A 25,912-nucleotide genomic window follows, 5' to 3' on the forward strand; every position below is an offset into this window, starting at 1 on the left:
GTGACTTAAAAGAAACTCATGCCAGCCCTAGCCCTGGGTCTGCCTGACTCTGACACATACTATATGTGTCAGAGAGAGAAAAAAATGGCAGTTGAGGTTTTGACTCAGACTGTGGGGCCCTGACTGAGGCCGGTGGCCTACCTCTCCAAAGAACTAGATGAGGTTTCTAAAGGTTGCCCCCTGTGTTTGAGGGCCTTAGCAGCAACTGCCCTGCTAGCACAAAAAGCAGATAAACTGACTCTTGGGCAAAAGCTGAATATAAAAGCCCCCCAATGCTGTGGTGACTTTAATGAATACCAAAGGACATCATTGGCCAACGAATGCTAGACTAACCAAGTACCAAAGCTTGCTCTGTGAAAATCCCCACATAACCACTGAAGTTTGTAACACCCTGAACCCCACCACCTTGCTCTCGGTATCAGAGAGCCCTGTCGGGCTTAACTGTGTAGAGGTGCTAGACTCAGTTTACTCTAGCAGACCTGACCTCTGGGACCAGCCTTAGACATCAGTGGACTGGGAGCTGTATATGGATGGGAGCAGCTTCGTCAATCCACAAGGAGAAAAATGTGCGGATATGCAGTGGTAACCCTGGAGACTGTCATTGAAGCCCAATCATTGACCCAGGGTACTTCAGCTCAAAAGGATGAACTCATTGCTTTAATTCAGGCTTTAGAACTAAGTGTAGGTAAGACTGTGAACATGTATGCTGACTCTCAGTATGTCTTCTTAACCCTCCAAGTACATGGGGCATTATACAAGGAAAAAGGCTTGTTAAACTCCGGAGGAAAAGACATAAAACATCAGCAAGAAATCTTGCAACTACTAGAAGCAGTGTAGAGGCCCCAAAAGGTGGCAGTCACGCACTGCAGGGGACACCAGTGAGCTTCCACTAAAGTTGCTTTCGGGAACTCCCGGGCTGACTCAGAGGCTCGGAAAGCTGCATCCACCCCCTTCCGGGCGTCAGTCACAGTCCCCCTTCTCCCTCAAGCACCTGACCCTGTACCTACTTATTCTAAAGAAAAAAAGGACTTTTTCCAGACAGAAGGAGGACAAATAATAGAAGAAGGATAGATCTGGTTACCGGATAAAAAGATAGCTGTGCCACAACTGCTAGGAGCCACAGCTGTACTGGCTGTGCATGAGACCACTCACCTAGGCCAAGAGTCACCTAAAAAGTTGTTAGGCCAGTTATTCTACATCTCACATTTATCAGCCCTTGCCAAAACGGTGGCACAGCCATATTACCTGCCAGCAGCACAATGCGAGGCAAGGTCCAGCCATTCTGCCCGGCATACAAGCTTACGGAACAGCCCCCTTTGAAGATCTCCAGGTGGATTTCACAGAAGTGCCAAAGTGTGGAGGTAACAAGTATTTACTAGCTCTTGTGTGTACCTACTCTGGGTGGGTGGAGGCTTATCCAACACAAACTGAAAAAGCTCGTAAAGTAACCCGTGTGCCTCTGAGATCTTATTCCTAGATATGGACCGCCCTTACGAATCGGCTCAGACAATGGGCCAGCATTTGCAGCTGACTTGGTACAGAAAATAGCAAAGGTATTAAAGATCACATGAAAACTGCATGCCGCCTACCAGCCACAAAGTTCAGAAAAAGGTAAAATGCATAAACCGGACACTCAAGCAGCTACTGAAGAAATATTGCCAGGAAATTCATTTAAAATCAGGTTTTTGCCTATGGTCATCCTCCAAGTCAGGTGCACCCCCAACAAACAAACTAGGTATTTTCCCTATAAGATTTTGGTCAGTCACGGCTGGGCGCGGTGGCTCAAGCCTGTAATCCCAGCACTTTGGGAGGCCGAGACAGGCGGATCACAAGGTCAGGAGATCGAGACCATCCTGGCTAACACGGTGAAACCCCGTCTCTACTAAAAAATACAAAAAAACTAGCCGGGCGAGGTGGCGGGCGCCTATAGTCCCAGCTACTTGGGAGGCTGAGGCAGGAGAATGGCATGAACCCGAAAGGTGGAGCTTGCAGTGAGCTGAGATCCGGCCACTGCACTCCAGTTTGGGTGACAGAGCGAGACTCTGTCTCAAAAAAAAAAAAAAGAAAAAAAAAAGATTTTGTTCAGTCAGCCACCCCCAAATCATAAGTCCACAAAATTAAAGGTAATCTCCAGGAACTAGGGGAATTGACCTTAAAAAACGGCAAATGCAGCCTTTCGAAATAGCCATACACAGTGTTCATGATTTAATAAGTAAAAATAATGCCTAGAAGCCTGACACCCATTTAAATCTGGTGACTCTGTTTAGGTCAAAAAGTAAAATCTAATTTCTCTAGGATCCATATGAGATAGGCCCTATATTGTAATCTTGTTCACTCCCACTGCTGTTAAAGTTGCAGGTGTTGTGTCTTGGATCCACCACAGTCGGCTGACACCGGCAGTTCGGGACAAGTGAACCACCAGCAGGACTCAGATCAACCAACCCGGCTAATCCTAAGGCGAGACTGAGCTGCTGCTGAGGAAACAACAATCCCTGCTCTAGTCACACACCAGAAGCTGACTAGTCTAAGCACTGCCGAGCTTGAGGACTCGTCAAACAGGTAATGTAGTTAGACATCTTAGGACTAGTAGTATTCCTGAATACTGTTTTACTATTGTTCTGTCACTGTACTCAATCTTTTTCCCAGGTAAGGACCTCTTTTGTCCTTGCTAGCACCTATATAAAAGTGTTCCCACTGTACACATACTACTTAAATCAAAGAACCCAGACCCGTCTGGCCCACCAGCATTTCCAAGTCTTTAAGTCATTATTTAAGCATATAAACCAAAAGTTACCAGAGCCTCCTCCCTTAGCTAAAAACATTGCCAGCAGCCTAGGCATTTCCTCATGTTATGTTTGTGGAAAGACTAACATAGGAGACCAATGGCCTTAGGAAGCAAAAAAGTTAATGCCTCAAATAAGTTTACTCTGACTAACTCTTTCCCCAAACAGACGCCCACAAGTTCAAACGTCTAGCTCTTAAAAACTTCTATTATTAAAAGTCAAACCCCATCTACATGCTCAATTAAATCATACAAGTTGCAGGCCATCTTACAAATAATCACTAATAAAACTGGCAGAGCTTTGACCATTTTAGCCTGGCAAGAAACCCAAATGAAAAATGCTCTCTATCAGAATAGATTGGCCCTAGACTATTTACTAGCAGCTGAAGGAGAAATGTGTGGAAAATTCAGCCTAACCAATTGTCTGCACATAGATGATCAAGGGCAAGTAGTTGAAAATATAGTTAGAGACATGACAAAGTTGGGACACGTGCCTGTACAGGTGTCACAGAGGTTTAATCCTAAGTCTTTATTTAAAAAATAGTTTCCAACTATAGGAGAATTTACAACCCTCATCGCATGTGTATTGCTAGTAATAAGAACTTGCTTGCTGCTCCCCTGTGTATTACCCTTGCTCCTTCAAATAATAAAAAGTTTTGTTGCTACCTCAGTTAATCAGAAAACCTCGGCACAGATGTATTACATGAATCATTATCAATCTGTCTTGCAGGAAGACCTAAGTAGTGAAAATGAGAATGAGAACTCCCACTAATAAGTGAGATTCTCAAAGGGGGGAATAAGGAAGGAGACCACTTCTCTGATTGTCTCATACCTCAGAAAAAGAAAGAGGAAGTAAAAGTTAAAGAAAGGTAAAAATGAAATCAATAGACAGCCCGGTGCCACACCTCAGGCCTGGTTTGGTAGTTAAAAATCAACCCCCGACCTAACCTCTTGTATTATCTACAGATTCCAGGCATTGTATAAGGAAGCACTGTGAAACTTTCTGCTCTGTTCTGTCTTGATAACTGATGCATGCAGCCCCAGGCACATACCCCATGCTTGCTCAATCGATCACGACCCTCTCACATGGACCCCTTAGAGCTGTAAGCCCTTAAAAGGGCAGGCATTTCTCTCTTGGGGAGCTCAGTTTTTGGGGCGCAAGTCTGCCGATGCTCCCAGCTGAATAAAGCCACTTCTTTCTTTAACCTGGTATCTGAAAGGTTTTGTTTGCGGCTCGTCCTGCTACCACAGTGTACTGAAACTGTGGGCTACACCTTTATTTTCTACTTCTTATTTCTCTACTTTAGCACAAACTGAATTTTCTAACAAGTATTTCTGTCTGTAACTAAATTAGAGACAGTTACAGAGATAAAAGTAAATACTCCCATAACTCTCTTAACTGAGAAAAGAGCTGGATACAAATGGAACAGCATAGTGTTCAAACCAGACACTGAAAAGTTTTCTCAGAATACATTTCTGGGATATTTAGCAAGGCAGGAAATACTGTCATCCAAGAGACTGTTTTCATTTCAGGCTTCTAAATGCCTAGCCCTTAAGGAAAATAAGGCAAGAAGAGCACAGCTCCTACCAGTGTGAGAGGTGCCTCTAGGAGAATGCCGTACAGATCTGATACAGTGTGGTGGGAGAAATCTGGTCTTTTAGGAAAACCTCTGGCCCTGTACTAACACTTTGGCACCTTTATGCTGAATTCCTTTTTTAAAACAGAAGTAAAAACAGATGATAAACTTTATCTAATTCATCTAAGAGGATTTAGATTTTTAAATGTAACTGCTGCACTGCTGTACAATTCTTTTAAAATTTAAATGGAATAAAAATTCAATTAAAGAATATTTACATCAAAAGGTACCTTTCTTAAGACAATAGGCTGATACTTCTCCCCCTCTTTTTGGTCAATTCCTTAGGTTTTTACTAATGACAAAAACCTGTCAATTCATTTCCATTAGCTATGAAACATTTTTCCCCCATCAAGATGTAACACCTGGGTGACATACATAAAGGGACACTGAGAAAATAATTCGAAAACTTAAATCTCTTAGAGAGTGAATATAAAGTTTGCTTAATCTTAATTAAATTTATAGTATATTCTGCCAACCATTCTAGTGAGGTTTATTGGATTTAAAAGATGTGCCGTCTCTACTAAAAATACAAAAAAATTAGCTAGGTGTGGTGGTGGGCACCTGTAATTCCAGCTACTTAGGAGGCTGACGAAGGAGAATCGCCTGAACCCAGGAGGTGGAGGTTGCAGTGAGACGAGATCACGCCACTGCACTCCAGCCCAGGCAACACTGCAAGACTCTGCCTCAAAAAACAAAAACAAAAACAAAAACAAAAAACAGATGCGTGCATGTGCACACACAAAGCCCATGAAATGAAATATGCCAACTGACCACAAATGTAACTGCTCCACCCACACAGAAGGAAGAGAAAGCAATGAAAACCAAAGCAAGTTAATTCATTTTTCTCTACTTCTCCTTACTAGACCAGCCTTTTCTTTCGTCTATGCTTTACTGATCCTTTAAATGCCACTTCAGGTACCTGTTTGTCTAAGAAGCCAATCATAAGCAAACAAAACTAAAACATTAACTACATCCACAGATCCCCACACTTAGTCATGTGCACTTATGTGTGAAACCTGTAATTGATTTTATGTTTAATTATAAAGTCCACAGACTACATTATCCATCAGGGGTTTTCTTTACTGTCAAATGCTTATTTTCCAGCTCTTCTGAATGTTTACTTAGGCTGATACTTTGCAACAATCTGAGATTTATGTTATGCTGGTATTTCCAAATCAACTGTAATTCAGTGGTGCATAGTGTCCAGAAAAGTTAAAGTTAATACAGTCTTAGGGAACATTGCTAACTTGCAAAGAAGCAGCAACCTTCGATTGGGAGGCTGAATTACCAGTTGATAGTGAGATAAGAGCTGTAAAAAATTCCTCTTTTTACAGCTGAAATTAGCTTTCATATTTTAAAAAATCCAGTTATATTTGTTTTTTTCAAAGACACAAAACATTTGACATTAAAAACATTTTCAAATGTTCCTCCACTAAAAATGTCGTAATAATGTGGAAAATTAGGCGGGCGGATCACGAGGTCAGGAGATCGAGACCATCCTGGCTAACATGTTGAAACCCCGTCTCTGCTAAAAAAATACAAAAAGCTAGCCGGCGAGGTGGCGGGCACCTGTAGTCCCAGCTACTCCAGAGGCTGAGGCAGGAGAATGGCGTAAACCCGGGAGGCGGAGCTTGCAGTGAGCAAGCTCTGGCCACTGCACTCCAGCCTGGGTGACAGAGCGAGACTCCGTCTCAAAAAAAAACAAAAACAAAAAAAAAAAGTGGAAAATTTCAGGTACCCAGAAAGAGACCAGGGACCCAGAAAATTTCAGCTACCTGGAAAATCCAGAAACCCAGAAAGAGAATCTAGAAATTAATTTAGAAATTAGAAATTAATTCTGGAAAACATTAAATCTAGAAATGTTATTTTTATTGAAAATCATGTGGAATGTTTTGGTAACTTGATTATTATCCTAAAAGTTAGCTAAAACACATAAGAGTTTTTTTTTTTTCTCTCTTTAGTTCGTAACTCTTCTAATTACAGTATTTATGCCTCTGCACTTACAGTACTAAAATATGCAAAGCTAATAAAAATACCAGAGAACAAAGTAATATCATCCTCAGCCTGCTGAGTTTTTGTTACATTAATTTACCTAAGCATAAAAAATCGAGATGGTAACACTCTTATAACTTATTATGCTGCTTAAGAAAGGGCTGAATAAGAATCTAGAGACAAAAATAGAAAATTCTACATGAGATCCTCTACCTATAAACATCAGTGTTTCTTTCCTGAAGTCTTGAACTGTTCATATGCACATATTATTGCTTCTGCATTAGAGGCTGATTACATTTAAAATCATTCTGTAGGAGAAAAACAATTGACATTTTATGATGTTATTTAACATAAATGGATGAATTAGGTGTATAAACACAAGTTCTCTAAGTTGTCACTGTTTATATATTCTGCCAAATTTATGAATATAAAAATCCAGCACTGCACAAAAGAACAAAGGGCGCGCCAGGAATGCCATGGTGGGCACAAAAAGATGAGAGATGTGGAGGCCCATGAGTAGGACTGGCCTGCTCAGGCTCCCCATCTGAGGGCGCCCAGTGGGTGCCACTGTCCCCTCCCTCCCCGGCAACTTTATTCCTCCCCCACCGCTCCTCACCCACTCTCAGTCAGGGTTATTTATAATCCATTGTTCCACAGAAATACAGATGTGATGTGGAAGGGGAGAAACGCTGGTATTCTAACACCTACAATTCAAGGATGCAGTTTTAAAATCAATCATAAAATAATTAAATAAGTATTTTCCCATTATATAACTCTATACTCCATGTGATATAAACTCAAAATGTATCTCTACATTATCAAGAAACTTAATATTTAACTCCTTGTAACAGAATCAAAATCAAAATCCATATCTGACCCAGTTCCATGATTTCTTAAGTAACATAAATTACACTTAAAATGTAATTTTGAAATTATAATTTTTTAAATTCATGGCAGAAAGTAATAAATGTTAACTTTATTGTATCCAAAGTTACAATGTAATCTGATAAACAAAAACTTCAGGAATAATGCAATACCAAAAACCTAAAAATCCTTTAGGGCAGAAAAGCCCAGGGATGCAGGCAAAGTGCTGCTGCTGCTGCTGCTGCCTGTTATGCAGACCTTCATGCTTTCATCTGTGCTTGCATTTTAATTATGTTCAAATAACTATTTCACTATGGAGGGCTAAAATACACCATTTATAATAACTCGTTTCCACTTAAATCAAGCCAATGCTAAAAGAAAAACTCCACTGTATTTCAAATTTTCACTTGATGCAAAAGAAAACAATTTAGAGAAATTTATAGATTCTTTATAACCCCAGTAACATATTTTAGGTTAAAAAGCCCCTATTTTAGGCAGGTAGAAAGGTAGTCTTTATAAGTATAGTTTAGTACAGACAACTAGGTTACCTGAAAAAAGATATTGATCCAAACTTCTTTTACATTTGGGGATATAATTTGCAAAAGACTACTTTCCAAATGGTATTCTATTTAGTCTCATATTAAACTGGTATTGTAATAAATTGTTATTACTTGAGTAACTTTCATTCTCTGGCACACGGAGCCACAGAAATTTATAAGTCACAATCAAATACAGAGATCACAGGTGAATTTTAATCTTCCTTTATACAAAAATTTCTCTATGAAGGAAGTGTGGGAAAATACTAACACTAAACTTCTCCATTAAATGTAAAGGAAATAATCATAGCTAAAACATTAAAATTTTAAAAGTTTGGCATATAATTAGAAAGATAAAGGAAAAAAGAATACTCTCTCATAAAGAGCAAATAAACTAGTATTTCCCTGTAAAGACAGAATACTCTTCCTCTTACAATCATACACGGAGAAAGGTACTATGAGGCTACACCAAGTTTCTAAATTCAAGAAAAAAGTCAAATTTTAAATATTTCACCTTCAATACATGATCATCTGAACAACAAAAATTCTCAACCAAAAAATTTCCTCCACTGGCAAACATCCTGTTTCACACACATCTTGACTTTCATATTAGGAATATACATTTTTTAAAACAAGAAAACCACTAGATCCAACAAGAAAGATTTCAAGAGAAATAAATAAAATAATAATTATATTTCAATAGCCTTAATTTCGACACAATGGGAAAATAAGACTTTGACTTTCATAGAAACTTTAGAAAAACATCTGGCAACTATAAGCTCATTGGTTGCAATGGACTCAAATTCTATTAAATGCCAACATCCTTTAAATTAAATTCCTGAAAGAGATATAAACAAACCATAAAATATGCAATTACTAAATAATTGATTTATCTTGAAAAATCTAGCTTGGGGTAAAGTGAAGTAAGGAGAGAAATCCAGTGGTGTATCCTAAGTTTTACTGACAGACCTGAAGTTTTTCCTCCTGCTAAACAGATAAAAACCATTCTGGCGTTTTTACCTTCTGTTTTGATCCCATTCTTCTTGCACTGAAGTTATGGAAAAAAGTAAAAACATTTTCAGCCCATCAAGTGCTGTCAGCACTAGCTGTGAATCTACCCCAAGTCCATCTACTTCTTATCTCAATGTTTATCGTCTATACCAAGCCACCAACTATCTCAGCCCCAGACTATCATGAGAACCAGTTCAAATGTTCTTCATTCTTTCTCACTTACCCTTGCACAATCCATTCTCCAGGGAGTAGCCAAAGTGACCTTTTCGAAACATAAACTACATCTTGTCATTCCCCTATTTAATATCCTTGCAATGGTTTTCAACTCATCTTATTGGAGTCAAATTATAGCCTACAAGGCCCTACACAATCAGGTCTCTGCCTACCTCTCCTGAACCGTATTTTTCCCCTTGTACCGTCCTTCATGTCAGAGTTTGCCCTTGACCATCCTTCATATCAGAGTTTCCCAACCTCAGCACTGACATAGACTTCTTTAATGCTGGGGACTGTCTGCATTACAGGATATTACCAGCACTCCTGGTCTCTATCCACTAGATGCCAGCAGCACCTCCAACCCTGAGTGTTACAACCCACATAAGTCCCTATACATTGCTTTAAACAAGCCAAGTTCATTACTACTTCATGGCCTTTTCACCTCTCATTCCCTCTACCTAAAATGCTTATTCACCCCAGTAATAGAGCTGTATGGCTGGTTCCTTTTCATTACTGTCATCTTAGCTCTGTGGCCTACTCAGGGAGGCTTTCTCTAATCATCTTATATAAAGTTGCACCCACTTCCATCATACCTAACATCATTTAACTTATCAGGGCACAAATTTGTACACTTAACTTATTAGAGTACAAAGTGCTCAAAAAGCAGTTGTAAGAATTTACATAAATGTCACTATTTATGATAAAAGTGTTAAGTGGCAGGAACATAATATTTAACACATGATACCACAGCAGCACTCCTGGATATTCTCCTACATTGTATTTGCCTGCATCCTCAAAACGCACCCATGCTAGTGCATCATTAATCCTCTCCTTTGGAAAGGCTGGTAGCATTACTGTCAGTTAAAAGCAATGTATATTTGTTCCTGATGCCTTAACAAAAATAGTCCAAAACAGAGCATCCTTCCAGAGGCTGGGGAATGGAGAGGCATTTGAACTGTTTAGGATAGTGATGAAGGCACTGAACACCCAACCTACAGCTAAAAAGCAGCTATGCCAAGGGGAATCTTCATTTCTTCATTTCTTCTATTATGTACACAAAGGGCTCACCATTATGTCTAAGTAGTTACTCTTTAATGGATCTTGTTTTAAGTGGATACAAAAAAGTCACTAATTTTTATTTTAAAAATGAAAACAGGCAACAAAGAAGCACAACTTTAGTTACTTCAAAAGCATAAACTATATGAATGAAATGTGAGAGCTGAATCTGAGTTTCATCAGCTTTTAGTGTTTTTATGTGAATTGGTAAAATTCATTCAATTTACCATATGCTGAATAGTTAAGCCTTGCAAAATTGTGGCATCTCTAAAGGAATCAGTAGTCCAACTGCATTCAACTCCAAAAAGAACTGACTGACTTATGTCACAGGATCCTTTGAGTTACCTCTGGAGTTGTTTTTGAAATTATTATTTTGAATATACACCTGAGACCTTGAGTGCAGCCCATCTTTTTAAAACTATTGTGTTATTGCTTTGAATTACTAAAATATATTTCTAAATTTTGAATCAAAATCACTGATTTTAAAAATGGTCATTCAAGGCATTTACATAAGAACTTTTAGAATGGCAAGTGAGATTTTGCAGACTAATGTACGAGTGTGAGCAAAAAGCTGTGGCATACCAGTTGTGCACCATGAGCTTCTGCACGGCCAGCAGAGCGTTATAGCGGACCTGCTGGTCTTCGTGATGCATGTGGTTCATGACCAGCTGCTTCCCGCCGAGCTGCTCGATGACCCTGCAAACAGGAGAGACGTGGTGAGGAAGATGCAATTACTCTCAAATTCACAGTTTGTAAGCATCTCAAATACCAAAATGCTAAAAAGGAAAGTAATGATGTGTGTAAATAAACCAAACGTGTCTTTTTTTTTACATCATTTTCCCTGAACCACAGATTTACAGTATTCAAATATTTTCTTTTTTGAATTCCTAATGATAAATCCAACAGTTGTTCTCATTTCTCATCTCTAATCCAGAAAAGTATGATCTGCCCAGTTATCACCCAGTCACCAGCATTTTAGATCGTGGTTTTCTAAGTGGTTGAGTATTAACGTTTTTATTATCAGTATTTCTTGCTTGTTTAAAATCAGTATTGAACACCATCTAATTTTCATCACAACATACAATCAATATCAAGCCCACCAGTGACTGTGCTGTGTGACAGATAGGGGCTTAGATGTAGATAGCAGGGAACAGAGGGTTAAAGAGCACCCATGGTAATTTTCTGGAAAAGACTACTGATTTTAAGATAACCACCCATTTCTCAGAACAACGGGATATGCCATGTGACTTGGGCAGTGAGATGGAGGAGAACATTCATATCTTTGAGAGCACCAAGATGACTGACAACCAACACTGCTTTCTATCACCACACTTCCAACACCCTGAAAATCCACTTATTACATACACAAAGGAAAGTAAAAATGGTTATTTTCGTCATGCACAGAAATAGGTCCTCTGTTCTTTGCAAAAGTGTGGTTACAGACAGAGCTGTGGAGTCTCAACTTCCACAAAACAGTGTGGACTGCCCTGTCCATTCTTCAGTCACCAGTCCTGTCTAGTGGAGGATACCTACTATACAGTCAGTGACAAGTGGCACCTTAATACAGTACGGTGTTTGGTGGTTTAAGACAATCTCACAGATCAGTAAGGTTTCTGGGGTCAGAAAGAAAGAAGTAGATGGAGTGGGAGTGAAAGGGAAGCTTTTATCTGCATACCTTTTCATATTTTATTCTTTAAAGCATGGTTTTTAAAAAAAATGTATTGAACTGAGGGGAACAAAAAGAACATAATGTAAGTATCATCAAACATTAACTGAGTGCTTACTGCATGCCAGGCACCGTACTTTAAAACATTATCTAACATATCAGCTCAGCCATTTATCAAACATGTTCATTAGACGAGTCCTTTACCTGGTAAATTCCTCCCTGACAAATAGGGAGGACAAGGACATCTTTACAGCGTTGCTGTGATGATTAAAGGACATAAAGCCTATGTCCCTGCAGGACACCAAGCCCAGCTCTGCAGCGACGATGATACAAGATGCTCTCCTCTCATTCTCACTGTAGCCCAAGGGATCTTAGCAAAACTCGGCATATTATTTTTACTACTTAAAATCCAGTGGCTTCTACTTCTCTTAACAAAAGGACCCAGGCCAGGCTCATGCCTGTAATCCCAGCACTTTGGGAGACCAAGTTAGGACAAACTGCTTGAGCCTAGGAGTTCGAGACCAGCCTGGGTCACACAATGAGACACTGTCTCCACAAAAAAATTAAAATAAAAAATTAGCCAGGCATGGCGGTGTGCACCTGTAGAACCAGCTACTTGAGAGGCGGAGGTGGGAGGATCACTTGAGCCCAGCTCAAGGTTACAGTGAGCTATGATCACACCACTGCACTCCAGCTGGAGCAACAGGGTGAGACCCTGTTTCTTAAAAAAATAAATAAAAATAAAACAAAGGACCCAAATCCTTAAAATAGCTGACAAGGTCCTTTCACAGTCGGTTTTGGAGCCCCACTGAGCTTCACAGAGCACAGTCACAGGCTGCTTGTTCTCTAGACTGCCTCTGAGGCCTGAGCTAGCAGCCAACAGCACCATAGCTCCTGCCCGAAGGAAGCTTCCCTAATGCAGGAGTTTTCTCCACAGGCACGTAACAGCCCCTTCTTGCGCTTAGGAACATTACACAGCACTCCAGCAGAAGGTTTGAGGCAATTTTAAACAGCAAAATCGCCCCCCCACACACAAAAACCCCACAAAACTGCAAAAAAAATATGGCACTAAACAGACCACGTAAAGGACGCTTGTTTCTAGCATAAGAGAAAACACAGGATGGCGAAACGCTGCCTTGTTCCCCCACAGCTGCGGATGTGTCCATGAGCGACTCCAATTATTCAACAACTCTATACACGTCCACGGATAACTGCGAAAGCACCTCAGCACTGGCACAGGTGTTGAAAATAAACTTTTTAGGAGGTGGGCAAATTCACAATTCTGGAACCAATGAATAATGAGGATCAAAATACAATCTCAGAAAACTGCCATGTTGTGAGCAAAATACGACTGAATCCCGAAGTGCTGGGATTACAGGCGTAAGCCACTGCGCCCAGCGATCCTTTCTTATGACTCAAGAAGTCTGTTCTAGATAACTTGGTAAAAGTTCAAAAACAAAATAATTCTAATACTTGACATGAAAGAATTACGTAATTTAAAATGTTTGAGTATTATGATTAATCTTTTTGAAAACTTAGTTCAAATTGTTGGTCTGCAAATCCACTGAACATCCATAAAGTTTGGGGAAAAAAAAAAAAACCTCCTATAACCATGAGAGAAAACACTGCCTTTTTTTTTTTTTTTTTTGAGAAGTTTCAAAAGGCAGAGTCTTAATGAGGAGAAAATAATTCAAAAATATATCTCAAAGCAGAAGGATCTGGAGCTTGCATAGAAAATAAGTTATGCTGGTGAGAGGCTTCAGAATAAAGAATGACTATATTAGTCCATGATGTAAATATAAGCCACTGGAAGGACGTAGAAAAGAGTTAGCATGGCCACGGTTTTGGGCCAAAAAAGGCTATTTTAGGAAAAGCACGGAGGGTCGACTACAGCAGTTACTGGTGATAGGAAGTCTAACGAAGGTACAGCACGGTGGGAGAGATCATCCTTTCTAAGGCAGGGAGAAAGAAAGGAACAGAGCAGTAGAGCAGAATCACGTGAAGGCACAGCAGGTTTCTGCCTGGGCTGCAGGTCAGGTGTGCACAACACAGCCATAAGAAACATCTGAAACACTGGCTGGCTACTGAGGCAGTGCTGTGAGAAGATAAATTCTTCAACAAGCTTTTCACTTTCAGGATTTTAGAACGATCATATTTTTATCTTCATTTGCTTTTTAGCACTTATAAATCTAAGAGAACTGTATATACCATCGATCATCTGTTTTTCATGTTTAACACATTTTAGATGAGTTACAGATTTGACTATTAGCTACATTTATATTTGCCTTATCTAAAGATCTTTAATTTTCCATAGAAAAACAGATTATTTTGGAATGGTATTAATTTTGGACAGCTCTTGATATTACAGTGTCAAGAACTATGAGGGTCTTAGTTTTTACCCTACTTGCAGCTAACAAGTTAGCCTGCCATAGTTTCATGGATCCTGGTAGAAGACATGAGACTCCTAGGTCTGAGACAAAAGATAGTTTATTGTTCACAGTAACAGAAATAGCAAGATACTAGCATTTTAGTGCTGGTCCCCCAAGCCTCAATTTCCACAAGCCAACATAAAGGGAGCCAGATGAGCCCTGTACACTGTATAAGAGGAACCCTAAACTTAGAGAAACCCCAATCTCTCATATGGCAGTAAGCACATCTGCCCATTGCTCTTAGGCAGACGAACCTCTCTGTAAAGGGCATTCAGTGCCTCGTCTTGCAAGAAGTTCAGAAAGCTGAGAGAGAGGAGTCCAAAAGGCTTATTGGGAAACAAAGAAAAAAGAAAGGCATGAGAAATGTCTTTGTACAATATCAACCCCTCATTTCTACACCATCTTACCTTCCAAAAAATTTATCCATAAACACAACACTTGTGGGTGGTTCTGATGAATTTGGCTGGCACAGGCTGGGACCAGGTCCACTTAATTAGTTTTATATGCCATTTCATTAAGGCTACTACCTACAAAACTCCAAGCACCAGGATAAGGCCAACATGCAGCACTGACCTCACCACCCATGTCCCGCAGGGTCCTGAACTCAACCACCTAAACAAATGCAATGAATCATCAGAGTCTACAAGGACAGCCTGCTTTTACAGAGCTCTCCACACCTGTCTGATGACTACGCAATCTACTGGTAGTGTTTCCTGAATTACCTGAAGGTTCCTTAAGACCACCCCTAAAGTGCAAGTTACTGTCCCTGTAAGAGGCAGATGAGTTAATGCCTGGCTTCCATAAAGTATAACACCAGGGTACTCACCATGCCCCTGGAAAGTGGTTTATCATTGCTAGGGCCACCCAAGTGAGACCTTCATGAGTTAAGGAAACAGGCTGGGTGACCTCCTGGCTGGATGATAAACCTTCAGAGTCTGAGTTCAGTTCAAATAACTGAGTCCTTATTTTAAGGAGAGACTGGCCTATTTGTCGATGCCACCAGTCAGAGGACATTTGTCCGCACCATGGGATGGCTGAGGGATAGCTTTAGAATTGGGGAAATGGGAGAGACATACGGAGTTGCTGACAGGCATTTTGCTTAGGAGGTGCAGGAGCTACCATTATCTCTTCTGTTTCCAATAAATTTTTCAGTAAGGTTAAACAGAGTGGCCATGGTATAGCAGTGAGAGCTATCTGGCAGTTGGTGACAGGTCCAGCACTCAATTAAACAGAAGTCACTGGCAACAGCTTGGGAGATCTGTGTGTTTTCCTTTGAAGAAAGCTCTAGAGGCAGTTCACTGGAAACAAAGATCACTGATGTCCCTCCCTCCCCTGTATCTCCAGGTTCTGAGGTATTCTTCAGATGCTGAGGTTGCTGTTATCCTTCCACTGCTACAAAATCTATGTGGCCCATTCCAATAGCAAACCTCACTACTTTTTAACCATCCCTTAATTGTATCCAGATATTTGGTCTGAAAGGGCCACGTACAAAAGGGACAACCGCATTTCTGCGAAACTTGGAGAAATCCATTAAAGTTTTCGTCTTAGTGTGCGTGAGTCACTACAGAGGGACTTGGCAAGCACTAACCAAGCAGTCCTTTTCCTTATGATTCAGGTTACGGGGGGTGGCAATTCTTTTCCTAAGGGCCAGATAAGTAAATATTTTATGCTTAATTCATCTCTGTAAGTACAAATAGTAGACAAAAAATAGCCAGTGCTCGCAAAATGGCTACTGAATTAAATCATACAAACCAAAGAAAATATTTAACATGAAATATCTAATGTGATCTACACAGTAGTATTATACAAGTGTACTTATATTTTTATACTACTTTTTTTTTTTTTTTTTTTGAGACAGTCTCGCTGTCACCCAGGCTGGAGTGCAGTGGTGCGATCTCGGCTCACTGCAACCTCCGCCTCCTGGGTTCAAGCAATTCTCCTGCCTCAGCCTCCCGAGTAGCTGGGACTATAGGCGCGTGCCACCACGCCCAGCTAATTTTTTTTTTTTTTTTTTTTTTCCAGTAGAGAAGAGGTTTCACTGTGTTAGCCAGGATGGTCTCAATCTCCTGACCTCGTGATCTGCCCACCATGGCCTCCCAAAGTGCTGGGATTACAGGCATGAGCCACCACGCCAGGCCTATACTACTCATTTTTAACTGGGTTTATCATAATTCTCACTACTGTGGCAAACTTGATTTCATTTACTTTGTTAGTTCCTTTGCTAACCTACTCCATTTTAGATAAGTACATTATTTTAGACTCTACATTGAAGGTTTCAAGAAACCAAATGAAATGAATGGCTTTTTCTTACCGTTTGCCGCGTGGATAATGCCGCACATATTCTCCAACATCATGAGCAGCAACGGCTAAGACCTGGGGATCATCTGACACTTCCAAAAGTTTTGTCAAGATTCTGAAACAAATTTTATCCAAAGAGAGATCAAGTTCTAATTTTTCTATAGAATACAACAGAGCACAGGTATAATGAAGATATCTTCCTGAAAATAGACATTTATTAGTATATTCATATTCTTCTAAAGATTTCACTATTACACATAAATTTGCACTTTTCAAACCTTCAAAGCGTCATACATATATAACAAGTTTCTTTCAGATTCACAATGTAGGCCATGCACAATTTCCAAAATATCAGGGACTCCCCGCCTCAAGAAAACTAGAACATGAATAAAAGTTATTTTAACACAAAACTGCTAATTATATATATTTCCATAAGCTATTTGTAAACCCTAGGACCTACTGGTATTTTAATGCTCAAGGGCCTAAAAATAGATGGAAAACTTCTCAATTCATTCTAAAAGCAGAGCATAACTGTGATAATCAGTCAGAATGAAGGTTTTTTAAATGGCTTGGCAGAAGACCAACATATAAAAACAACTCTTTCTAATATCCCAGCAACTCAGAAACAGATACATAAACCTTAACAAATTAGCCAACTGAACCCACTAGTACACTGAGAGACAATATTCAGTTTTCAGCTCAAATGTCATCTCTTGTATAAGAGCCCAGGATTACCCTAAGGCAGTACTCTTCCCATCACTCTCTTTTCCTACTCCACTTTTCTTTATAGTACTAATTACCACCTGCCATTGTAATATGTATTAAGACAGTCATGTTAAATGACTTCAAGTCATAGGAAGGAAAAATGACAGATCACAGATCAATACATTTAGTCTGATGACATGTATAAGTAATGGTATATAAAGATGTAGGTAAGGTATGTCTAGGCACCGAAAGAGACCACGGCCTGCTGATCCTAGTTCCTCCTCAGGAAGAGTCTGAGATTGAATAGCAGTGAAGAAACCTCTCCACTTTAGTTCTCTCTGCCTTCAAGATGAAACAAGACATATATTCAGTTTCTCATATATCTATTTATGTTTTTAACATTTCAAACTATGTATGTTTTTAAAAGGCTAACTTGCAAATTATTCTAAAATTAAATTTAATTCAACTGAAACAATTTGATAATTTCAAAAGATTACTTCTATGTTTTTATTTTGAAAATTTAAATATCAAGAAATTTTATGAAATTATAAGCAAATTACATTAACAAAAATTATTTAAAATATAACATCTGTTCTCAAGAAAAGAAAAATAGCTCAGAGTCGTCAAAGCTATGTGAAATATATAAAATTTTTCACACCCAGAAACAAGAGTGTGGGTCCAAGGGCAATTATTTAAAGGCAGTTTGTCCCTAACTGTCCCACTCATTACCCTCATGTTCCTGGAATTTGTGATACGAACATCAATGTACAGCTAATCAACAGTTTATGTCATTTTAATGTAAATTCTTGATAAACAACTTAGGAACGGCCTCTTCTTTTTCCCTTAAAAGCCCACTTGTAACTGCTACTAATTGGAGTGTATATTCAAGGCAACTTGAATCTATGCTCTCAGGTAGCCATCTTCAAGCTTTGAGCTAGAACAATCTCTGTATTTAATCTTACTTTCTGAATTTCGTTATTTAAGACTGACATTCTGAATACATCAAACCAGAAGTCAGGAAATAACAGCTCAAGTCCAAACCCAGATGCCATCTGTTTCTGTAAATGTTTTACTGGAACACAGCCAGGTTCATTAGTTTACTTGTTGCCCATAGCTGGCACTGCAATGGCAGAGGTGAGTAATTTGGGATAGAAACAAAATGGTTCAAAAAGTAAAAAATATTTACTACCTGGGTCTTTACCAAATCACGCTGCCAATCCCTGCCTTAAACCATTCTCAGTGATTTAAGCCATTCTCCATACGGCTGAGACCCTCCCTGATACCCAAAATACGGTGTACACGCCAGCAGCATGGACATCACCTGGTTACTTAGAAATGCTGATCAAAGACCCTAATCTAGGACTACTGAATTAGAATCTGCATTTTAACAAGATCTCCATTAACATTTGAGAAGCACAGTCTTAGAGTCAAATAATGTTACAACTGGAAGGAATCACAGACTTTCTAGTCAAATCTGCAAAATGTGGACATGATTTTAATTCTTACCCTTCAGAACCATTAAGTCCACTGAATATCTTCAGCAACAAAGAAAACATCTTTGTATTATTAGCTATAAACCTGCTGAGCATGCTATTTCTCATGTCAAATCATCAATTAAAATGTTCAAAAGAACAGGTTCAAAAAAAGAGATTTTTATGGTACTCAATGAGAGAGTTCCCTCCAAGATGTATCTGAATACAGTTAAGTCAACAATAGATTCATCAATCACAATCCAAACCTCTTTTGCCACATTAACCACAAGTCATGATTCTATCAAATAGTCCAATGGATCCAGGCAGCAACACACCACAGCTCTGTAGTTAGACCAAATGTGATTTCTGCCTCGACATTAGCTAGAAATGTAATCTTGAAAAGCATCTGTTCAAATCAAATTAGAATTTACATTATTATTCTAATTCATCACTCAACAAATACGTTCATTCTCTTTCACAATGTTTTCCCTCAGTTTTAGAAACTTGTTTTCCCTCTCAGCTTTTCCTTTTCTTCTATCACCATGGGTTCTTATATTTCAGAGTATTTCCTTATTCAAAATATCTATTTATTTCAAAACTACTAACATACAAGCTACAAGGTATTTTCTCTACAGTTCAAAAGCGAGAGGGAAAAATTAACTTACCTACTTGCCAAGTCTGGAATTACCTGATGTAAGTGTGGTTATCCACAGATAAAAGGAAGACCAGTATGCATGGTGCTTTTTAAACAGCAGAATCAAATAAAGATTTCATCCAGATCTATCTCAAATGGGCAGCACTAGTACCTGTCATTGACTTCTTGCAGATAATTTATAAGAATGTAAAGAATATCAGGTGACATGATCAGGAGGTTGTTAAGCTGCCGCTCTAAAATAATAATTGGTTGCGGCCGGGCGCGGTGGCTCAAGCCTGTAATCCCAGCACTTTGGGAGGCCGAGACGGGCGGATCACGAGGTCAGGAGATCGAGACCATCCTGGCTAACATGATGAAACCCCGTCTCTACTAAAAAATACAAAAAATTAGCCGGGCGAGGTGGCGGGCGCCTGTAGTGAGACAGGAGAATGGCGTGAACCCGGGAGGCGGAGCTTGCAGTGAGCTGAGATCCAGCCTGGGCGACATAGCGAGACTCCGTCTCAAAAAAAAAAAAAATAATAATTGGTTGCAGCTGGCGCCAGGGAAAGACAGTTTCCCAACAATAGAAAACACCTGAAGCTGGTGATTAGCAGCTTCCCAATAATATCTCAAGAGTGGGGGGTGGGCAGGCTCAAGCCTGCGCACTAAGGTGCAAAATGGCAGAGTTTAACTGGTATATGACCTTCCTCTAGGAATGCTCAACCAAGGGAAAAATGCCTCCAGTGAGCATGAACACAACTTCAGTAAACATACTGTGCATGTGGCCCCTCCCAAGTGCTGGCAGGCCACTGAACGTGACAGGCCAGCCCAAGGGAAACATCGAAGGAGGAGAAATGGAAACCCCAGAACCATGCCAATGTATAAAACCCCAAGTCAAGGGCAGAACAGGGCACTTGGATCTCCTAAGTCACCTACCTGGCCCTCTTCCAAGTGTACTTTACTTCCTTTCATTCCTGCTCTAAAATCTTTTTAATAAGCCTTCACTTCTGCTCTAAAACTTGCCCTGGTCTCTCACTCTGCCTTAAACCTATTTCTGCCCCTCAGCAGTATTATTTCCTCCAAGGAGGCAAGGATCGAGTTGCTGCAGACCCATACAGATTCACAACTGGTAACACCCCAAGTGACAGAAGAGACTCCCTTCTTGGCCAAGGGGACCCCAGAGAAACCTCAAAAACTGAGTTTCAGGCTATGATGGGAAGAGGGATCAGACAAAACTCATAATACCCTTTTCCTTTTGGAGTTTAGGCACAACTGGCCACCATTAATGTAAATCAGAAATCAGGTACACTTTCTCAGGGCTCCATAAGACTGTTTTTCCCAAGATGGTGGTCACTCATATTGGCTCAGAAGAAACCTCTTAAAAATATTTCACAGAGTTTGGTTTCTCCATTAACAAGAATAAAAACTAAAGACAAACAATAATTTTAAATTTTTCATCATCATACAAACATAAAAGAAAAATAGCATACATCAGCTGGGCACGGTGAGTTCACACCTGTAATCCCAGCACTTTGCAAGGCCGAGGCGGGCGGATCATGAGGTCTGGAGATCGAGACCATCCTGGCTAACACAGTGAAAACCCGTCTCTACTAAAAAATAGAAAAAATTAGCCGGGCGTGGTAGCGGGCACCTGTAGTCTCAGCTACTCAGGAGGCTGAGGCAGGAGAACGGTGTGAACCTGGGAGGCAGAGCTTGCAGTGAGCCGAGATCGTGCCACTGCACTCCAGCCTGGGTGACAGAGCAAGACTCCATCTCAAAAAAAAAAAAAAAAAAAAAAAAAAAAAAAGAAAAATACCATATACCATTGTTCCTGGCTATTCAGAAAAATCACAGTGTCATACAAAGGAAAAGGGAATAATCTGAAGAAGCCACAAAAATTAAAACCTAACACCAAAATATAGAAGGTACCCTTTTCAAAAGTCTCTTTAAGTGTATCATAATAAAGATATACATAATGCTTTTGTAACAATTTGTAAAATGTTCCCCTCCATGATATTCAAGTTTTCTAAAAACTAGATTTAAAAAATAAATCCAAGCTCTTTTTGTTGTTAAAACTCAAAGTCAAAAGGTAACAATGAAAAACTAATCCATTCCTTCCCACTTCCTATTCTGTCAGTCTTGCTGACATTAATCACTCACTCTGATTTGCCACACTTTGTTTAAATAAGAATAATGTATCATTTTCAGTAATACACAGAAAATTGAGTCTAAACAACACAGACAGGTGGATCTAAAAAATGCTCCATCTGGATGCGTCATTTAAATGACAGTAAGAGGATTTCTTAAAAGTATAAATCTATAAGGAAGGACGAAATGGGAAATGAAACAAAAACAATAAAATATTGAAGCGGAAAGTCAGAAGAACAAATGTTAAATATGAGAAAACCAAATACCAAGCTGGCAGGGAGGTAAGCCAAAGGAGCAACCTGATTTACAACACAGAACTATTTATACCAGTATTTTTAGATACCAGACTCAAACTGTGCTGCCTCATAGGACAATCACTAGCCACATGTGGTTTGTTTTAAAGTTAAATTGGGTTAAAATTTAGTTTCCCAGTTACCAAGAACATTTCCAGTGCCCTTTAGTGACAAACTATTGTACTGAGCAGCACAGATATAAACTACTTCTATCATCACAAAAAGTTCCATTGAAGTTGAGGTAGAAGGTGAAAAACTGTAATGCAAGATCTATAGGAACACTATAAAAAAATCACACACAAAGGAAAAAATGTAATGAAAGACGGACAAGAGGGTAACATTATCCAACGGAAATCCTACATAAATGAAGGGATATACTACCATGTTCATGGATTGGAGGACCCTCCTTCCAAATTAAAATAATATCAGTTCCCCCTGGAATAAACTATGGTTTCAATCCCAATCGAACTACCAGTCAAACCATTTGTTTGACAAGCTGATTCTAAAATGCATACAGAAATGCAGAGGTCCAGAAAGCACCAAGACACCTTGGAAGAACAGGCAAGCTCATACTACCAGACACCAAGACAGAAAAAATGAATGGCAATTAACATAACATAGTATTAGAGTAAGAACAAATAGATTATGGAATGTAACAAAGAATTCATAAAGACATTTGCATAGGAGAGGTTCTAGCCAGAGCAATTGGGCAAAAAACAGAAATAAAACGCACCCAGATTGAAAAAGTGAAAAGTAAAACTCTGTATTCACAGATGACATAATCTTGTACAGTTGATCATTGAACAGCACAAGTCTGAACTGCACAAGTCCACTTACACATGGATTTTCTTACACCTTTGCCACCCCTGAAACAGCAACACCAACATCTTCTCTTTCTCAGTCTCCTCAACATGACGACGAGGAGGATGAAGATCTTTACAATTATCCACTTCCACTTAATGGATGGTAAATATATCTTCTCTTTCTTATGATTTTCTTAATAATATTTTTCTCTAGTTTATTGTAAGAATACAGTATATAACACAGGTAACATTCAAAATATGTATTAATCAACTGTTTGTTATCAGTGAGGCTTCTAGTCAACAGCAAGTTATTAGTAGTTAAGTTTTGGAGAAGCTCAAAATTATACATGGCTTTTTGACTGTGGGGAAGGAGGGTCGGCATCCCTAATTCCTGCATATTCGAGGGCCAACAGCAGACAGAAAATGCAAAGGAATCCAATAAAGAAAAGGGTATTATAAGGTCAATCTACAAAACTCAATTGTTTTTCTATAAACTTGCAATAAATAATTTAAAAAAAGAAAACAACTTCATTTACAATAGCATCAAAAGGACAAAATATTTAGAAATAAATTTAACAAAAGACATGCCAAATTTATATCCTGAAATCTACAAAACACTGTTGAAAGAAATCAAATATGATCTAAACAAATCAGAAAACATCCCAGGTTCATGGATCTGAATACCAAATACTTCCCAAACTGACATACAGCTTCAACGGAATCCCTATTAGAGTCCAAACTGGGTTCTTTGTAGATTTTAACGAGGTGATTCTAAAATTCATATGAAATGCTAAGGGACCCAGAATAGCCAAAATCATCTTGGAAACAAAAGAGCAGACTTCTTCCAGTTTCTGGTATAGCATGTAAAGAGCTTGGAAATCATCACTCCGATCCTCACAGCAGGAAAAAAAACAAATGCTGAACAAAACACGTCTTCTTAGATCCATCGGGATCCACCAGAGAACTGAGGTCCCAGGACAAACCACCTCCCTGGAAGCTAGAGAGATGGGTGACAGAGAATCAAAGCTTATTGGGAGCAGAAACTGCTGTTGGATCTATCAACTGGTAGAAACACTTAAAGGGAAACTGACTAATTGCTAAAGATTGAACAAAAACTAGCTACAGAAATAAAAACCCCAAGGAGTCCAGTCTTATGGAAGTTAGGTGGCCTTCACAGTGCTCACCTAAAGGAGAAGTGGATAATCGAATAGGCTTATATCTATTAAAGAAATGGGTAATTAATAACCTTACAAAACAGAAAGCAGCAGGCCCACATGTTCTCACTGGTAAATTATGTCAAACATTTAAGAAGGAAACAATACCAATTCTCTACAGTCTCTTCCAGAAAATAGAAGCAGACGGAACAACTCTTAACTCATTCTATGAGACCAACATTACCATAATCCCAAAATCAGAAAAAGACATCACAAGAAAGGAAATTTACAGAGCACTATCTCTCATGAACACAGATGCAAAAATCCTCAACAGAAATATTGGCAAATCAAATCTAATAACATATAAAAGGAATTATTAAACTATGACCAAACAGGATTGAGTCTGGCTATGCAAGGCTAGTGTAATATTTGAGAATCAATTAATGTAGCCCATCACACCAACAGGCTAAAGAAGAAAAATCATACCAATAGACTCAAGAAAATTATTTGACAAATTCAATATCCATTCATGATAAAAACTCTCAGCAAATTAGGAATAGAGGGAAACATTCTCAACTTTATCAGATAAAGATGGTGTGCAAAAAAAAAAATCTATAACTAACATCATACTGAATAATGAGAAACTAGATGCTTTCCTCCCTAAGATCAGGAGCAAGGCAAGGATGTACCCTCTCATCACTGTATTCACCATCATATTGGAAGTATTATTAAGTGTAATAAAACAAAAAAGGAAATAAAAGAAATAATTACAGTAAAGTTGCAGGATACAAGGTAAATCTATGATTCACTTGTTTCCCCATACACTATCCCTGAACAATTGGAATTTCAAATTAAAAACATAGCACTAGGCCAAGCATGGTGGCTCATGCCTATAATCCCAGCATTTTGAAAGGCAGAGACAGGAGGACTGCTTTGAGGCCAGGAATTCGAGACCAACCTGGGCAACAGAGTGACATCCCATCTCCACAAAAATTAAAAAAAAAAAAAATTGGCCGGACATGGTGGTATATGCCTGTAGTCTTAGCTGCTCAGGAGGTTGAGATGGAAGGATCTCTTGAACCCAGGAGTTTGACATTACAGTTAGCTATGATCACACCACTTCACTCCAGTCTGGGTGACAGAGCTAGATCCTGCCTCTTAAAAAAGGGGGAAAAGGCCAGGCACGGTGGCTCACGCCTGTAATCCCAGGACTTCGGGAGGCCGAGATGGGTAGATCACGAGGTTAGGAGTTAGAGACTGGCCTGGCCAACATGGTGAGACCCCGTCTCTACTAAAAATACAACAATGAGCTGGGCATGGTGGTGCGCTCCTGTAATCCCAGCTACTCAGGAGGCTGAGGTTGGAGAATCTTGAACCCAGGAGGCGGAGGCTGCAGTGAGCCAAGATTGCACCATTGCAACCTGGGCAACAGAGTGAGACTCTGTCTCAGAAAAAAAAAAAAGGGCAGGGGGGTGGACAACAACACACACACACACACACACAAACACACACACACACACACACACAAGACCATTAGCACCAAAAAAAAGAGAGAAAGAGAAATATTTAGGTATAAATGTAACAAAATATGTGCAAGATCTATATGAGGAAAACAAAAGCCAAATGAAAGGCATCAAAGAAAATCGAAACAAATAAACAGATATTCCACATTCACAAGTAGAAAGACTCTATACTGTCAAGATACCACTGTTCCCAACTCCATCTACAGATTCAATGCAATCCCAATCAAAATCCTTGCAAGTTATTTTGTAGATACTGACAAACTAAAGTTTGTTTCCATATATTCTAAAGTTATGGAAAAGCAAAAAACCCAGAATGGCCAGCACAATATTAAAGAACAACAAAGTCAGAGGACTGACATTACCAACCTCAAGATTTACTATAAAAACAGTACTCAAAACAATATGGTATTGGTAAAAGAATAGACAAATAGATCGCTAAAACAGAAGAGAGGGCCCAGAAATAGACCTACACAAATACAGTCAACTGATCTTGTGACAGTGGAGCAAGGGCAATTCATTGGAGCAAAGATAAGTCTTGTCAAAACCCACAGAACTAAACACAAAGTTGAAAAGTTCAGAATGAGGAAACTACACAACACAAAGAGTGAATTCTAATGCAAACTATGTATGAACTTTAGTTAATAATAACATATCAATATTAGTTCATCAATTGTAACAAACGTACCACACTAATGC

At 39.3% G+C, this 25,912-nt stretch overlaps 1 protein-coding gene across 5 annotated transcripts in view; it reads right to left on the reverse strand.

The window, feature by feature from the left end:
- The window catches only part of ATP6V1H (ATPase H+ transporting V1 subunit H), a 127,775-nt gene that overhangs the window by 24,066 nt on the left and 77,797 nt on the right, over positions 1 to 25,912 (reverse strand). For 4 of the 5 annotated variants that reach the window (XM_033202146.1, XM_033202147.1, XM_033202149.1 and 1 more), the window contains 2 exons: positions 16,498 to 16,599; positions 10,674 to 10,787 (listed from right to left, as the gene is read on the reverse strand). In XM_033202146.1, coding sequence (XP_033058037.1) covers positions 10,674 to 10,787; positions 16,498 to 16,599 — 216 coding nt within the window. The remainder of the gene's footprint in view (positions 1 to 10,673; positions 10,788 to 16,497; positions 16,600 to 25,912) is intronic. The other variant, XM_033202148.1, reaches the window with a different exon arrangement.

This window comes from Trachypithecus francoisi, unplaced genomic scaffold (assembly GCF_009764315.1).
Source record: "Trachypithecus francoisi isolate TF-2019V2 unplaced genomic scaffold, Tfra_2.0 Lachesis_group7, whole genome shotgun sequence".
In the NCBI taxonomy this organism is placed as follows: Eukaryota; Metazoa; Chordata; class Mammalia; order Primates; family Cercopithecidae; genus Trachypithecus; species Trachypithecus francoisi.